At 32.7% G+C, this 18,698-nt stretch overlaps 1 protein-coding gene across 1 annotated transcript; it reads left to right on the forward strand.

The window, feature by feature from the left end:
* The first annotated feature begins 1,530 nt into the window (after positions 1 to 1,530).
* Positions 1,531 to 4,869, forward strand: LOC148626704 (cadherin EGF LAG seven-pass G-type receptor 2-like). Its single transcript, XM_088571251.1, has 2 exons — positions 1,531 to 1,629; positions 3,082 to 4,869. The coding sequence occupies exons 1-2, from the start codon at positions 1,555 to 1,557 to the stop codon at positions 4,528 to 4,530; spliced, it is 1,524 nt and encodes a 507-aa protein (XP_088427377.1). The 5' UTR covers positions 1,531 to 1,554; the 3' UTR covers positions 4,531 to 4,869.
* The last annotated feature ends 13,829 nt before the right edge of the window (positions 4,870 to 18,698 follow it).

Consider the following 18,698-nt stretch of genomic DNA (forward strand, 5'->3'; position numbering starts at 1 on the left):
TAAAAATTCTGTACATCAGCCATGCACATCACGTTCAATTATTCAAGCACAGACACAAATCAGCAAAATATCAAAAGCAACACCAAAAGACAAAACAATTAACACCCCGGACACGACTTTGTCATTCAAGAATCATTGATTTGACCTTGAAGTCAAATTTCAATGTTCAAGATCACCATCATGGTATTTGGCACATTGTCTTGACCCGATTTACCTTTAGTTAAGTATTAACAGCCTACACCAAAAGACAGGAAAGGTACAGACTGGGAACAATTTTGTTTCGCACAGACGTACGAACGGAATATAATAGAGCGTCTGTCACGTTTTGTTACAGAACCCTAATATAATGGAGTATACTTATTGACACAAGAGCCCCAAATCAGTTTCTACAACTCCTGATATTGAAAGGTATTAAAGTTACCCAAATTAGCAAATTTCTTACGCCCATATGAATTCTTTTATTGTTTTGTTATCTATTGCTTCTCAACTGCGAAGGAAAAACAGATTAAAATAAATTGAACACCTCAGCCATAATATCAATGAATAAGGTAATTTTTTTTCTTATTTCCACCAGGTAAAAAAAATTAAAAATGGAATAAAAAGAGAAGCAGCTGGGAGTTTTGTTTTATAGAAGAACCTACCGCCATGAATATTGTCTACATGTATTTCATTTTAAAACTTTTAGCTGCGTCTGTAATATGTGAAAATACATTCCAAAATGTAACATTCGTGTCGTCAGATGTTAAAGATAATTCTAAAAATGATTATGAAACCGAGGATATCGTACCGTACCGGATCAGATATTTTCATCTTCTAAACGAGTACTATGCCGATTATAGCGACTCTTTCTTTTCACAAGCTCTTGACTGTTTTGCCATAGGAAGTTGCTCTGCTTTCAAGTATCAACCAGGACCTTCAAAAACTAGTCCGTGTTTTTGTGACAAACTATGTCGATACTTTCATGATTGTTGTCACGACTTTTCGGGCGATGCGCTTCAAAGACCCTTTTACCTGAATAATATATCAAAGTCAGGAAATTTTACATGCGTTCCATCAGTGAGTGGAAGAAATACAATCACCGGCTTTTTTATGCTGACATCATGTAGCCCAGAATTTATAGATACTGAAGAAGAGCGACTCTGCAGAAAAACTGTAATAGAAGGCAAAGACACTGTTCCTGTAATTTCAATCGACGACATCATCTTTAGAAACGAGCACTGTGCTAAATGCAATAATATCACAGAATTTCAATACTTTTCATTAGAGTATAAGGGAAAACAAACTGGAGGAGAAGTTTTGGATAAAGATTTGGCAGCCGATATCATATCAATATCATCGAATGTTTCCTTCTTCCTCATACCACCGACAAATACTGTCCCAAGGATGTGTGTAGTAATAGAAGACGATAAAGTAGACGATCATTTATGTAATCGTTTTCAGAGTCCGGTCATTACGATAAGAAATAACACTCCTATTATTTATAGAAATGAACATTGTGTAGACGATGATGACGTTCATTTTGAGTGTTTCACCGGAAATGGGGGTCGGTTTGATATGCATCCAATGACTGTGTTGATAAACTTTAACTATGTTCCAACCAATACCCAGAGGAATGCTATGTTTGCAGATGTATGTATACATTTTTTTTTAATTTGACCCTTCAATAACATTAAGAGTTGATATAAGAGCATTAAACTTCATTCCACATTTTCCTGTTTTAAGTATTATGAATTAATATTACTTCCTAAGCATTGTTTGACAGACGACCGCCACAATAACTCTTAAATTTGAACTTTCAAATATTTATACAAAACGGCTTTTTTGTTTGTGTGTTAAACATTTCATTGGTAATTTAATTTTTATATATTTAAAAAAAAACAAATCGTAGTTCATAATCAAAAATGATAGTAAATCAAAACAAACTTGTAATAAATTCATGTGTTTAAATTTCCTCTTACGTTTTGCTCGTTAATCTTAATTCATGTGTTTAAATTTCCTCTTGTGTTTTGCTCGTTAATCTTAATGCATGTGTTTAAATTTCATCTTGTGTTTTGGTCGTTAATCTTAATCCATGTGTTTAAATTCCCTCTTGTGTTTTGCTCGTTAATCTTAATTCATATGTTTAAATTTCCTCTTGTATTTTGTCCATGAACCTTAATTTTATTAAACATTATGTATAAAGTCCCGTTACAATAATTTGTACATTTGCAAAATTTGCATATATGTTAATTTGCACCGGGGTGAAATTCCTAAATATAGGCGCATTTACTCACGTGTGTAGATTTGCCCAATATGTTAGTTTGAACATGTGTGTTTTGTAGTTTTTTTACGACATTTACATACTCCTAATTTCTAACGATGTGACAGTAGTTTCTATGTACAACGTAAATAACCTGGACTTATAAATAATTATCACAGTTGCATATGCGTTTTTTTTTTAAATTGCGTTGAAGAGAAAAGTTGGTGAAAAATGGCTCATTTATTGGTTTGATGTTGGACCAACCCTTTATATGTCAACTTATATTCTTAGTATGAAACGAACCTGATATCCATATTTACTTTCTTTTCCTATATGTTTTGCGTTACCTTATAATTTTTTATCATTTCGCTACTTATTCTTTAGAAGTTTAGGGACGTACCAGATGTCTAGCGTTTTAAAGCAAATACAAATTAAATTTTCGTTTAAAGACTATGTTAAAAGTATACAGTTCCCAAATGCATTTTAGAGGCGGTCAGATGAGAGTTAAGTTGTAAACCGTTAATTTTCCTCTGCATTGTTATTCAAGGAACTATACAGATCAAAAATATCATTTTGTTCAATCGACGTGTACATATGACAATAACAACAAAAGGAAATATTGCAGCTGTCTGCTAAAACAATATCACCGTTATACGTGTATAGTTATAATAGTGTTAGAGTCATAAAATCACACACATACAAAAACAGACGCCTAAATTCAGGAGTTTATCTTGTCCTTAGTATTTAGAGCATTGGTTAGACTTAAGCATTGAATATTTACAGTATTATTGAAATGTTTAGTCTACGAACTATTCCCAATTTACGACTCATTTTTGTTTCAGGCACAACAATGCAACATTAAGGCGGAAGGGTTTACGGGAAATTGTCAAGATACGTTTTTATTTACCAATCTCATTTTGCAGTATGGCATAAGTCTGAGTAGTGCTGTGGTTGCTACAACTGACGCCTTATTCAGATCATTTTCACAACAGTGCCTTGGAATAATCAACAAAAAATTTGAAGTTTTCCCTCTTAACAATTATTTAGAAGCAAGAGAAGATTGCGAGTTCGGTATAATTTTAACACTGTCAGTTTCAGAACCCGGATTGACCAAAGAGGAGATATCATTCGTCGACGAATATATGGAAAGTATTACTATTGATTTTATCCACATTGTCCAGGAAACGCCTGGGAGCAACTTGCAAGAAAACGGATTAACGATGTCATTTACAAGAATCAATTGTCAGGGAGAACTATCACAATATAACCAATTGCCTGTCACTTTTAGAGAAGGAGAAGATAAAATAAAATGGTTTACAAAATGTAGATACATCCAATTTAAGTTTAGATCGGAAATAGACTTTGACCGAAGAGTAATCCTATTATTCGATTCAAAATATTCCTGTAAAGATAAACCGAAAGCCAGTTTGTTTTTTCTTCAAGACAAAATTCTTACAATTCTTACCTATACATGTTTTGGGGCATCATTAATATCTCTTGTCTTTGGTCTTGTGGTTCACCAAAAGTTGAAGCTGCCATCGACTGTCCCTGATCGTTGTTTGGTTCACATTATGATACTATTAGCAATGGCAATGTTTGTATTCATGGTTGGCGCTGGGGCAAATGATGTTAAAATTATGTGTTTTACTATTGGTGTGGTTTTACATTTTCTTTGGCTCGGTGTATTCTCTTTTCAATCGCTTTCTCTTGTATTTCTAACAATTGATATTTTTCTAGTGATAAAACAACTGCGAAGCATGCGCGTTTCTAGAAACTTTGGAATGTGCGTTGGGTATCTAGTACCTTCTATTCTAGTTATTGTATGTGTCTCATTAGCGCTCTGCAGTTGTACAAATCTAGATATATATTATGGCGGGAAAATATGCTTCCTTTCTGGATATCATGGGTCTGTGTTTTTTGTTGCTGTTCCCATAATGGTTTTCATCAGTATAAATATTTTTCTCCTTATTCTGTTAGCAATTAAACTTCATCTGTATGCAAAAGGCATGGCAAGCTTAACAAAGGTAAATGCTACTAGAAATATTGGAATTTTCTTCCGTTTGACGTTTTCTTCTGGAATTTTCTGGGTATTTGAATTGATCAAGGGCATTTGGGATCACGCTGCGTTGAGTTACATATCTATATGTCTAAATGGTCTTCAAGGAGTATTTGTGATGCTGATATTTGTGTCCACGAAGCAGATTAGAAAAAAGGTTCAATTTCTGGTATCAGGTCAATCTCATTCTTTGGAAAGGGAACATAGGAAATTGGAAAAGGTATTTAAGCAATGATTCCTTATTCAATATCAACCCTAGTTCATTTAATGAAAGAAAAGAAGCTACTCTGTTGTAAATTAATGTAGAGTCATTTTTTTTTGTACTAATGCTTAAATTGTTTATTTTTGCTCGTCTCTGCGTCTGTTTTGTATGAATGTTGTTGCGTAATCAGTATTTTGTAAATTGTATATATGATTGTATAATAGAATTAACAACTGTTAATTTTTTTTTTATTGTTTTACCTTAAAATCACAGCTTGAGGTTACGGTGTTCACTGATGCGTTCCTTATTTGAATAAAATGGCGTCTCATCATCATAAAAAATTGCACGTCCTTGAATTGTTAGATCATTGAACAAATATGACAGTGTTGGCATCAAAGTTCTTATGAGATCGTTTTTATGACGACTTTTTTAAATATATTTCCTTTCTGCAGATGAATCTTCTGTAAAATATCAATATTGTTACCTTAATGGTATTTTTAGTTCTCTTAACGATTTATCACCACTTTGACCAACTAATGTACAAAAATGTTTATCCCATTTCTTTAACTCTCTCGGAAAACATTCTGTCTGTTTTGTTCAGACTTTACTAACATTATTAAGTCCTATAATAAAAAGTAACTTTTCGAATGACGATCACCACATTTAATTAAAAGTAGAAACAAAAAATACTAATAAACTCTGGCAATAGTCAAAAAGAAACGTTTATATAACAAATGGCAGTATCAATGCAAAAACATAGAAATTTGGAATGCAATGATACATGCATTTCAGATAGAAATGATGTGTAAAACAAGCTAGTTAAAGCCCACTAATCCCTCTCTTCTATTTAACCCCCTTCACTTTCACAAATCCTTCTTACGAATACTTGCGAATAAACAATCCTTAGTCATTTGCAAGCAATCGTATTTAAAATGTAGGCATTCGTTAACAACTCTTAACAACTCGTAGACATTTGCAGGCATTCGTATCGATTCGCAAAAGGAGATGATATGTTTTCACCTGTCAGAAATCGATGGTAAAGGAAAACTATTGACCAAACTTTACGGCAAACGCGATGACTTTTCATTCAAAATTGTCAACTTTCCTTTCATTTGTGGCAACATTCTTTCACCACGTGCGTATGGAGTGTTCATATCACAACTCATACGTTATGCGAGAGCTTGCCGGAACTACGCAGACCTTTTGTATTTTTGAACTCTAACAAATAGGCTTCTGGAAAAGGGTTATGTTGCTACAAGATTGAAGTCATCACTACAGAAGTTTTATGATCGTCGTCATGAACTCGTGGATCGTTATGGTGTATCCATCTGCACCATGAAAACTGATTTATTCAACGGGTCATAATTTTCTCGTTTATCTACCCCGGACTTGACTTTTACGAACAATTCGGCCGGTGTTTTTAGAAAAACAGAGGACCCTTACCCTACCAGTGCTCCTGGTCCATGCTCCCAGTTTTTAGTGGTATCCGAGTTGCTCATTTGGTTTTGTTACTTTGTATGTATGAATTTAGTTACTTCATGTTCTTTGTTGTGTATATCTATTTTCCATGTCTGGTCTCTGTCCCTGGATTACATTCTTTTGATTACCGATATAACCTTGGTTCCCTTAATTACTCTCTCACGAACTAAGGTTAAGATTTATACATAATAAGACAAGTTATATGCATATACATTACAATGCTTCTTTCCTGAGGGTGTACTTGCATGGATGTGTTGAAATTTGCTATGTCATGTTAAGGATTGACCAATTTGCTTAATAAAGGTTTGTTGCTCTAAATCTGGACTCATAAGATTTTTCAGTTGAAGAGAAACTAATAGTGTGGTATTTATCAGTTACATGGAATAAGGATATTTCTGAACTGAAATTTTAAGTCCCACAAATCTGAAAGAGTAATCAAGGGCACCAAGATTCTAGCGGAAATCGAATGAATGTAATACAGGGACAAAGACCTGACATGAAAAGAAAAAAAAAGAAAAACACAACTAAGAACATAAAGTAACCAAATAATACATTAAAATTAACAAACGAAATTGAGCAAGTCGGACTCCACTAAAATCTGGGAGCATGGATCAGGTGCATCGGTAAGGTAAGCGTTCTTTGCTTTTCTAGAAACACCCGCCGAGTAGCTCATAAAAAGTCAATTCCGGGGTAGACGAAAGAGGAAGAGAAAATTATGACACGTTGAACTAGTCAATTTTCATGGTGCAGATGGATTCACCGTAACGATTCACGAGTTCATGATGACGACCATAAACCTTCTGTAGTGAGGACTTCAATCTTGTAGCAACATAACCCTGTTCCAGAGGTTTAATGGTAAGTCTATACAAAAGTATCGGAATGAAGCTGCATAGTTATATATTACATAACGTTACATGTATTAAGACTTGTATTACATTCTTGTGTAAAAAATCAAACCAATTAAGTTGGTGCCATTTTTTATCTTTAGGAGAAAGAACCAACAGAAACTTCTTGCAAGCAATCATTTATTTCAAACAACAATTTCTAGTGCATTTTGTTAGAACTGGCTCTTCAGATACTGCAAAAAACATTGGCGTATGATGATATTTTGTTCTATAACAAATAAATGGGTAAATTTGATACAATAAATTGGCCCACAATCTCTACGTCAGTATGTTTTAGTTCGTGTTGAGATTTTAAGAAAGTTTGTGTTATATATTCCCCATATACTCGGTGCCGATTGGACTAGTGATATTACTACAAATATTTTGAAAGTAATACATGATATATAATTAAAATTATAATTTGGATTGTATGGTTAAATAAATCTTAAAATGTACTGCAATTTAATTGTTTGAAAATACGAAACTGCCCTGGTATAACAAACATACCTCTGCAGGACTCTATGTCAGAATTAACTTCTACTCAAATGACCTGGTAACTCAATACTAACTACATTGTATTTCCCTGCAAAAAAAAAACACATCTACACAGTGTATGTCATATAGTTAAATCTTTGTACTTTAAAAAATAAAAAATGTAAAATCCCATAACCCAGTAAAATACGTCCTTGATGACAGTTTCATATGACCGCAGGGTTGAACCTTGAAAAATGGGGCTGCTGCGGGGCAAGTATGTACATACCATTCAAGGTTGATACAGCTTGAAATGTTGATTGTCTTGAAGCAAGAATTTCACCAGAATCAGTGTGGCCCTTTATGGTCGCTATTCTGTTCAAATCAGTCTGAACTTTCCTTTGAAGAAAAGGCACATTGTGGTATCTTTTCAAAGAGATCTGTTCTGTTTTACTCAAGTTATCACATATACATCGGAAATGCTTGTTTTGGCCTCTTGTTCTTAATTAGATCAAGTCTTACCCCCACCCCCAATGGAACCTTGTAGTATAACCTCAAAAAGATCAATATAATTGCACCTGGAACTTCAGGGAGATGCTGGCTTCTGTCCCTTTTTACCCATCATTCCTGCAGGTACAAAATCAAGTGATATAGAAAACTGTATACCAGAGACATTCATTTGTTTTTATTATTTACATGTATATAATTCAAATCTACGAAATGCTTGCTTTTGACCGTAATGGTTGAGATTATTTCTCTCAAAATCAATACCAACCTTCCTTTGGGATTTGAATACTTGAGCAACCAACTGATTCTTATATTACATGCAATTATCATACGAAACTAAGTATCTGTGGAAATGCATTGACAACAGAGATCAGTGTCAAATCATTATGTGTCGGCATTTTTTCTAAGTCTAAAATACAATTAATCAAATTTTATTAAATTTGGTGGAAGTGTTTTCAAGTAATTCTATGTAGAATGAACAAAAGTCAGGGTTCTTCAACTTCTATCTTGAAAACCATGCATAATACTTGTAGTAAATGCTGTAATATGATTGATAGGGCAATATAGATATGGAATACAAAAATTTCCAGCGTATTAGGATCGACTTCTGTAATGTAAAAAATGTTCTGCTGGACCAAATATATAAAGAGTAACCAGATTTCTAACATTACCAGTTGAACAATAAAGGGTGTTCAGAGCTCTTTTTTTGTAGATACATGTACATGTATGAAAATAATACATGTACTCTTCAAATGCTGGTATTAATTATGACCTGCTAATTTTGGTCACTCAGTTGCTTCTAAAATATTGTATACATGTACAGGGGTGGGTCCAGGAGAGAGGGTAATGGGCGCATGCCCTTCCGTTTCAGTGTTAGATCCAGGGGCAGAGTGCAGGGGGTTGGTACCCATCCTTTTTATTGCAAAGGTTGTCATTTTCATGTGCAAAATTGACAAAAATAGCAATTAATATCCTAGCAAGACCTGCTCTGATGCCAATATGTGGAGATTTTGGCATTTTATGAACGCTTGTATTTAAAAAAATCACGGGGGTTACTTTTGTTAAAATTTTGGTACGGAAGTGCAGTTGGAGCTGAAAAGAAAACACCCCAAAGTCATATATTTGTCTGCGAGATATATATACTCGTTCATGTATTCTACTACAGTTTACCAGGGACTTTATATTAAACTGTTTCAGTTTAAACAGTATTTTATTCAGTATAAAGCTGAAAGGGATTGGGTAGCAGTCTAAGCCTATATAAGCCCTCTCCATGTTACTAGGTACAAAATTACAATTATCAATATAACACAATATTTGATATATGAATTATTAATCAATAGACATGTGGCAGCAGGCCATGGCGATTTTGGACAATACATTTTAGAGTAATATATGTAAACACAAGTAGTGAAATGGAATATAAATGATTTGAGTTATTACTGATTATTTGTCACTATATGAAATAACCTATTGCCACTGCCTTTAATTACATAGAAACTGTAAATTTTAATTTCTGAATTACAGTACCTAGGATAAGTACATAGGCCAACAACAGTTATCTTCATCGGTATATTAATAGTGTAAATATTGTGAGATAGAGAGAACAAAACAAAAGAAAGAAGAAAGAAATTTTCAAATGAAATGAAAAGAACCAAATACAAGAGAGGGAAAAAATACAGATATTACTGACACTAGAAATGTAAATAATAAACTATTTGGCAATAGCAAGAAATTTTCATTTTGATGTAAATTGTAAATGAAAATAAAAAGAACAAAGATGTAAAGTATATACAAATAGTAGGCATAGTTGATGTTTGAGAAAAGGTTTACAAAGTCACAATATCATTTAACTAGATAAAAGAGTGTCAAACAAATCTATTTGAATCTCTACTATACTGATAAACTTGGTTAATAATAATCATGTTGTTCTCATAATTCAAGTTTGGGTCACCAAATAACAGGGGATCAAGATCAACAGTTAAACCCACGTGTGACAGATTTTTAAAAAGAATGTTTCTAATATCAATATATGCTGGGCAGTCAAAGAAGTAATGAAAATTATCCTCACATGGACTAGAGCAGCATGGACAAGAGGATCATCTACTAAGAAATCATGAAACAAGTGGGATTTTAAATCACTGGCTTCATTTCTCAACTGACAAAGCATGATGTTGACTTTCCTTATTCCATAGTCAAAGTGCTTTGATGAGTATTTGGTTTATATTTTTTATCAAGTTTCACTTTGAATGAGCTTATAGTTGGTGAATTCTTAGTTTCATTATCAAGTTCATTCCATAATCTAATAGTAGCAGGTAAAAAAACTATTATAATAAGATAATGCCCTGCATTGAGGCAGAATAAAATTCTGACCTTCCTGTCACATGGCATAATTATGTTGCCTTGGATAATATGGAGCGACCATTTCTCGCATGCAGTCATGTGTAAGACCATTTATTATCTTGTAAAATGTTATATGTTTATGTTTTTTCACTCCCTGTGTATACCTAATATCATATAGGTCTGCAGCCTATATAATTAAAAGCCGATCTCGCAGGTCCTGGTTTTCCGTTAAACAACCTATTAGAATTGCTTTAGACTCATCCATAACTACACTCACAGATAAACGTGTAAAATTGGAACAATCTACATGTAATATACAGGTTTCCGAGTGACTATAGTTAGATTAATATACCTATATTGATCAAATCTAGTATCGCTCATTAAATCGTACATCACACGAAATATAAGAATATATAATACTAAAATATATATGAAATATATATTGATATAAATACGCAACTTTCTTAAAAGATATTTAGAGAGTGTAAATTAAAATAATCCCTCCGCAGATTAGTTTTAACTGCTTCCAGTTGAAATGGACAAGGATACCGTGTGGTTCCAATTTTTTTATTTTATATAAAAATGTTAATTAACGTGTTGTAAACAGTACACAGATGTATAATATTGAAAACTTGTCAACTACTCTTACAGGTAAACTATTTGCTTTGAAATCATAATCAACTAAGGTATTGAAAAAATACAGAAGTAACCTTTTACTTGCATAAGCTTTCTCCCAAATATTGTTTTACACCAAAGAGTGAGGGTACTGCGGGGGTACATATATTTCATTAATATTCATATTTTAAATTGCTACTGTGATTATTATAGAAGATTTCACTTACTTTAAAAGTACAGTTATGATTTTCGTGAACGCCGAGGAGGGAGGGGGAGTGGGGTGTTACGTTTCATTCATATTTAAAAAAACTGTTTCGCTTACTAAAATATATAAATGATTTTCATGAACAAATAATAGACATGGGCGTTAAGAAATCCCTTAGTCGATCAAGAACATACGAGTGCAAAGTGTTGGGTATATATATTTAGCAAGAAAACGGCAATTACACCAACTATGGGAACAGTCAGCTGATCGTCAGCGTCACTCATATCGTGCGTTTGATTGGTTAACACTGCGTTACGATTTTCGGGGAGATTTTTGTGGTTTATATCAACAAAGACGGTCAAATTATGTCCTCAAATCAATGTTGTCTTAGCTTTATAATGAACGAAATCAAGGGTGTAACGGATATACGGAAATTGCTAACTTTATTGTTATAGTGTTATATGAAACTACATCGTCCCTATTATCGTTTGGTCAGAAAAAAAAAGATTCTTTTGAAAAGAACATTTCTCAATAAGATATGGATATTGGAAAAAAACTGCCGAAAATTTGCTAATCAAGCATCTCTCTAAAAGTGACAAACATGTTGTAAAGGGGAATCTTTAGCATACTGATCAGCTGTTCCTCGGTAAAGCACATTCTTTGCTTTTCGTTCTATAGAGGTAAACCATAAACATCAAATTTGTAAAACTGCTTTGTGGATGAATTCTTTTAGAGGGGCTTTCAATCGTGAGACAAAGTAGTGAAAAGTTGAATAATGTTTAAAAAAAGCGATTAAGACAGCATTTTCTATTAAGGAGAAAAAAAACGATCGATTTGAGATATTTTTTATTTTGATGCATCAATTTCTAATACAAATTTATTACAAGAATGCACACAAAACACAGTTTAAAATTGAATACCATCAAACACTTCATGGTTATTATTTAACGACACGAAACCCTTTCCTCACAAACAATAGTACAGGTGAAATACTAAATTTACGTGTATATCTGAATTTTTTTTGTACAAAATAGTAACAACTACTTCACTTGACTGAAGTTACGTCTCCCAATTCATTAAAATGGCATTCGTTTGATACAAGTAGCTGGATCCTTCTCCTGATCTGTTTTGTAGAAATGAATACGGCTGTTACAACAACTCCTTCGAGACCATTCAGACATACAGAAATATAGCCCAATAAAGTTTGGTCCCAAATATCCCTTACCAATTCAAACATCCAGAAGATTCAAAAATAAATTGTAAAACCAAAACCTATTCTAATATCTCTAGTAATAATATCTTTCCCATCCTTATCATGTTTCTCACTAACAAGTGGACATTATTAGCTAACAAAACCAGTAGAAATATATCCAGACAAATTGACAACATGATAGGAAACACAACAAAAAACATAAAACCGTGATATCCAGATGGAAAACAAATTTTGTTTCAGTACTGTATATCAAGACTTGTATGGTCGAAGACAGCCAGATAAAGACATACACCTGCTATAATGGAAGGCACGAAGTAACCAAATACAAATTCGAGGGTCTTGGTGACGCGATTGTATCTGATGTGTTTCATTGCCCGACGAACATCATAAATAATGTATAGTAATGGGAGAGAAAGAAAAGAAAGGACACATTACCAAAGAAAATGCAACAATGCCCCAGTTGTTTCACAAAATATATTCATATCACTTGCACCGACGCCCATCATTGACACTAACATCACAAGCGACAGTAAGACTGGGATGTGTGCCAAACACCGGTAAGGGGGATTCGATGGTTGTTTTAATCTTTGGTGAACGACTATTGCGATGAGAAGTGAAATCTCTGAAGTTCCAAAACATGTATAAGCCAGAATTGGAAAGCTTTTATCACCGAAAAGATTAGTTTTCTTACAAACGTGTTTTGATCCTTAATTTTGTATACACCAATGAAGATGAAGGCTAGATCATAGACCATTCGAAACGAGTATTGACCTGTTTTCGTTCCCGTTGACAATTATTATGGACAGGTATTGATCAACATTTTTACTGGACAATTTGATTTAGTAAAGGACAGGCTCAGCCGATGTTCTGGCTACAGAGGAGACTTTTTTCTGATAAATTCAATTTTAAGCATTTTCATATATTCTTTGATAAAGATCAGTTCGTCTCTTTTTAAATACAATGGCTGTAAAACTTTAATCACTACTACAAAATATTCAGATTCAATGTTGCATTATTGCTTTAAGGCCGTTGCATTTTTAATTATCACTGTAGTCAGTAATGACAACGCAAATGTTTTTGTTGCTAAAATTTCAATGCATTGCAGTTTGAACTCATCAATCAGTTCCGGATCATCAGGATAAAGATACCTAATGACATTGATTATTATTTTGTATTCGATAATAACATTGTAGAACAGCAGAGTCGCCACAAATTCCTTGCCTTTCTTTAACGTCAAGAAAACAATTTTCAGCCGGAAAAAATTATGAAAAAAAATATTCATCCGCATATAACATGTTTTAAAGAGGATGTCCATGCAAAAACCATACATATGGTATAAACACTACATTATTGTAACAAAATATTCAGTAGGATAAAATTTTCCCTGTGCCACTCGTATTATAGAATCTGCCTGATTTTTACATGGACAGCCTCTAAAAACATCTTGGTAAAATATTAATAGAAGTAGTTTATATCGCTTGAGTATTTTTTGTACATAGGTAATCACGATAATCCACGATAAATGATGTTGTGGTAAACTAGATATATTTTTTTATTTGTTTTGTGTTTCGTTATGCTGCTGTTTTAATCGGAGTTTATGTATTAATTATAACACTTGTAAGTTAATTCAAATTGTACTTAAAATGTTGGTGATTTTAATGGACTCTTAGTTTTTCGAAGACCTAAAAAAGTTACTATCACGGAATTATTTCTGTCTTTATTAAAAAAAAATTCTGCATAATCTTCTGCTTCTTTAGATAAAAATTAATTGAAAATGCATTTTCCTAATTCAATATTTTGCTCTATTGGTAATCACGACAAGAAAATTAGACAAATTTCCAGTATCGTTAATCTAATTTCTTCTGTAAATTTCAAATTTTTACTTTGTACAAATATTGATGATATAAATTCAATGTCACAAATTTAAAACTATAACATTCTGGTAACGTTTTATTACAGTAAAATGAATAAAACTTTTCCATAATGTCTTTAGTTATCGAAAAAAATGTTAGTTACCACTTACCATTTATGAAGGTATGAAAAGATCTGATTGAGAACTCGGCATACGAATGTTTTGTTCTGTCTTTCATTGAGGTAAAAAGTGAAATAAAATGATTATAATTTGAAAAAAAAAACACTCACTTTATTTCAATGATGTACTCGTTTTGTTTTTGAAAATGCAAATGAAACGTACTAAACAACGCTTTGATGGAGTGGCCATTCGTCGTTCTCAATGTTTTGTTGTTTTGTTGGGAATAAGTTTGATAGATGGAATTTAAAAGTGTTAATATAAAAAAAGAAGTCCTTTATTTATTTTGAATATTACAATGTTTTTTCTTATGCTTCTTTTTTTTTTATCACGGTCCTTTTCATATATTTTTTTCTGGAATTCACTTGACGAATGTAAAAATAGATGACGAGTTTTATTGTTATTACAACTGACTTTACTACATTCATTCACCATGGCATGGGATCAATTAAAATATTAAGCAATAATAAATACATAAAAAATAATAAACTAAAAATTTTGTCACAAAATAAAAGCCATTGTTCCTACCCGTTTAGTCCCTCGATATCAACGGACGTTTCAATAAAAATTCAATTGATACTATTACCGCTCATTCAAATATTGATAAATTATTTTGCTAAATGTATATTTTTTTCAATTTGAACGTTTCACCTATCTGTGTAACCAGATGACCACTTTATTTCAGTTTGTTTTTCCGTGTACCCGATGGCTTTTATTTGCCATATTTGCTTGGTCATCTTACTTTCACTTCTATTTATTTTACAATAGCAGCAAACGACCTTTTATTTTCCGGTTCATTGGAGATAAGGTCATTGTGTGTGTGACATGACAATAAAAATCATATTTTTATTAAATGTTAACAATTGGTCTCCCAGGTTAAACAAGAAACGTCGGTAGTTATTTTGGTTTGGAACTCACTTTTGTCATGGTGCTATGTAATGAAGATATGCCCATTGTCATAAAAATGAACCATAATAATGCGATAGCGTGACCGGCAGAAATGGATATGATTTTGAAATTATGACAAAAGCAGCCAGGACGTTATGATATGTTTCATAGAAATTGAGGATCTGGGGAAGAATATAAATTCTATGACACCCGAATGAGTAAATAAAAGTCTGGACCCACTTTGTAAACATTTAGATCGGATCCCATATTTTATTAAGTTCATGACCTACCGGCCTCTGCATCAATATTTGTGGTTAAGAATACAGTAATCTTCGAAAGAAAAAAAAACATTCGGTGTAATGAAAGAAAATTATTTCATTTTATACGACATGGAATGAATTTAATTCTTATTGAAAAATTGCACTATATTTAAAATGAAGGACATACGGATTGATAACATCAAAGGGGTCTATGGAAAGGGACGGTGTATCCACTCACCAATAAAAGCAGCTATAATAACTAACATCCCACTACACAACAACTTGTATATATTTGAAGACAAGTCCTTCACCACATTGTCCAAATAAGTAAAGTATATGAATTGCAGCATTGGAAGAAGCAAAGTGAAGACTAGTGTGTGTATATAGTGAAATAATTTTCTTTATTTAACCTTCCGGTGCACTTGGTCTATGCTATCGGTTTTTTCTTCATACGTGTTATTTTGGTTATGTCCTATGTTGTGTATGTCTGTCTTACTTGACTTATTGTCATAATTACCATTGGCATTTATATCTTGCTTGCTTTTAGAGTCCTAGTTCCTTTGTTTTCCACTTTCAAAAGAGGAAGAGTAATCAGGGAAAACAAGATTCTAGTGGAAATCAAACGAATGTAATCCAGGGACAAAGACCAGACATGGAAAACAGATATACACACAACAAAAAACATAAAATAACAAAAAATGCGTACAAAGGAACTATGTTTTGCTCTTATGAGCTTCTTGTAATACTCATACTCAGGGTATTTTTTATCACATAAACATTGAATTATTACAAATTTTCCAGTCCGTTCTGGAGGAGACGTATTTAAAAAGCATGATCCAGAAAGAGAACAACCTTCCGTCATTTTTGGTGCTTGATGTAGCTTCAACGGTTCCACTTGGTCATTATCGTCGGGTGGAGGAAGCGGTTTTCTTAATTGAATTTAGTCGGTTGTTCTCCTCGAGCGGTACAGGCAGGGTGTCCAAGTGTCTGTCCAAGAAGATTCTTTTCGTTTTGTGAAAATTAAAACTACTTGAAAAGGGAATTTCAAAAATTATCAAATACACAAAGAAATTCATTAGTTTCATACATTTTACAGTGTTTCCTCTTACATGCATTTTATGCATTTTTCAGAAGTCCACTTGGCAAATATAAATTAATATGGACCCAATTTTATTGTGATTACTATTTATTGCAAATCATTTATTATCTTCTGCCCATGGAGACATTAAAATATTACTATTATTAATTGACAATAAAAACATACAAAAAATGTATATACATGTCAAAGTAAAAATTATACTTCAGACAGGACAAAGTGTTGCACCTAGAACTTTTCGACCGTTACCGGTACAGCAGGAAACATGTATATGACATTCCCTTGCACGGGAACCTTCTCCTCCCGGGCGACAAAAAAAGATGATTTAAAATCGATTTTCATTTTAATGCTGGTTCCTCCAACCCAGAGAGCAACTGAGAAACAAAAAGATTTTTTATCTAAATATGCAAAGTGTGAAATTGACCTTTAATTAAATAACAGCACATAATATGATTACAACGGTTAACTATCGAAATCAAACTTAATCGTAAAGAAAAAATGAACCCATTATTGAAACAAACATGTTGTATTACATTAAAAATAAACGACAGTTTATTACGTATTTTGCTTAAATATTTATAAGAAAGACTAGTTTGTTCAATACAAATAGTCTAATACATAAATGTCATAAATATAATAAAAGGGGAAGTAAGGATGTAATGAAACACTCGTTTTTATGACAAATACACACTCATACACAAATGTAATGGAGGACGAAGTCCTCATTTTTGGAATCAATACGAATTTAACTTTAGACGGTGGAAGCACCCAGAGACTGATTTCAGTCTGTGAGTAAGTTATATCCCCTTTGGACTTCTGTATAAGTGTTTCCGAATAGGCTGTATAGGTTCGAATGAAGATATGGTTTAAATTGTGTAATTTTCTTTTTGCTATGTTTACTGATTTTTTTCATTATCATGAGATAAATTCAGTTTTAAAGTTTGTACACATGACGCTAGGCTTGAATCAATGGCTTTTAAAAATATTTCGAAAGTTTTATTTAAAAAGTTTTGGAAACGTTGGGCTTGATCAATAACGCGTCTTTCTACGCTGTTTTACTGGCTTTTCAAAAACCTTACCTGCCTTGAAAAAAATATAGCTCCGATTCTGTTATTCAAATTAAAGCATATTTTTCTAAGATAGGAAAACAATTTATATTGTCTTTTAGGAAACTATGTGGTCAGAAATTGTTTGTTTACGTCACAGATTGTCCTTAAATTTATTCCCACCATCAGTGGAGAACTGTTATATTTTCGGAATCTATACAAACTATGAATCAGACTCTCTGCAAAACGCAAAAGGATATTGGTGTAGCTGCTCTGAATAAAAATATCATAATTCATGAATGTTGAAGCTAATGATGCGCGCTTATGTAGGCAATGCCTACCACATATTAAAGATACAGTTTGATAGAACTTTTATTATAGAACTAAACGGCCGGTAAACAAGGTCACCCTGAAAAATTTTATAAAAACCAAGGATGTCATCAAACCTATGAAAAGTGGCATATTTCTTGATAATGCATCTCTAGCTCTATAATTAAGCCTCTTACAAATTAAACCTGTCTCATTAAACATTTCACCCAATTGACTACCGACTGTGGGCTATGACAGTTAGACTTGAGAGGGGTGTCTCAAAACACATTAATCAATTCAATTTGACCTTATTGAATTTGATCTATTTTATTTATCTTTTTTGGAAACGAGTTGTACGAGTGGTAATGAGACCCAGAAAATATCAGCTTTGATTCCTTTTAAAAAGTAGCTTTGCGATGACCCATCACAATATTAAACTATTGTCGGAATTCACAGTTCACAGTCCGAAGTTGGAGTCCGATTGCGTGAAATGCCTTTTAAATTAAGGACAACACTAGTTTTTACAAAAAATAAACTCATTCATAAATGTAATAAAGACAACGACAAAAGGGCTTCAACATAAAAAAAGTTCGACATGTAAAAAAGACAACACTTGTTTTACCACAAAGAGCTCTAATTTATCTCACTAATTTTCTAATGATTACTAAAACTGCGGGAAGTTCAGTATAAAATATTTTTTTTAAAAAGTATCGCATTATTGGTAATTACAAACTTGCAAAACAAAATTTATACTGCATTCAAAACTATTGTCACTGGAAGTAGTAAAGCAACAATCGTATTATCTAAATTAGCACAAGATTCTGTACTTCTCACATTCTTTAATAAACACTAATATTTT

The sequence above is a fragment of the Perna viridis genome, chromosome 2 (assembly GCF_037379345.1).
Source record: "Perna viridis isolate PV_CMFRI_1.1 ecotype Kerala chromosome 2, ASM3737934v1, whole genome shotgun sequence".
In the NCBI taxonomy this organism is placed as follows: domain Eukaryota; kingdom Metazoa; phylum Mollusca; class Bivalvia; order Mytilida; family Mytilidae; genus Perna; species Perna viridis.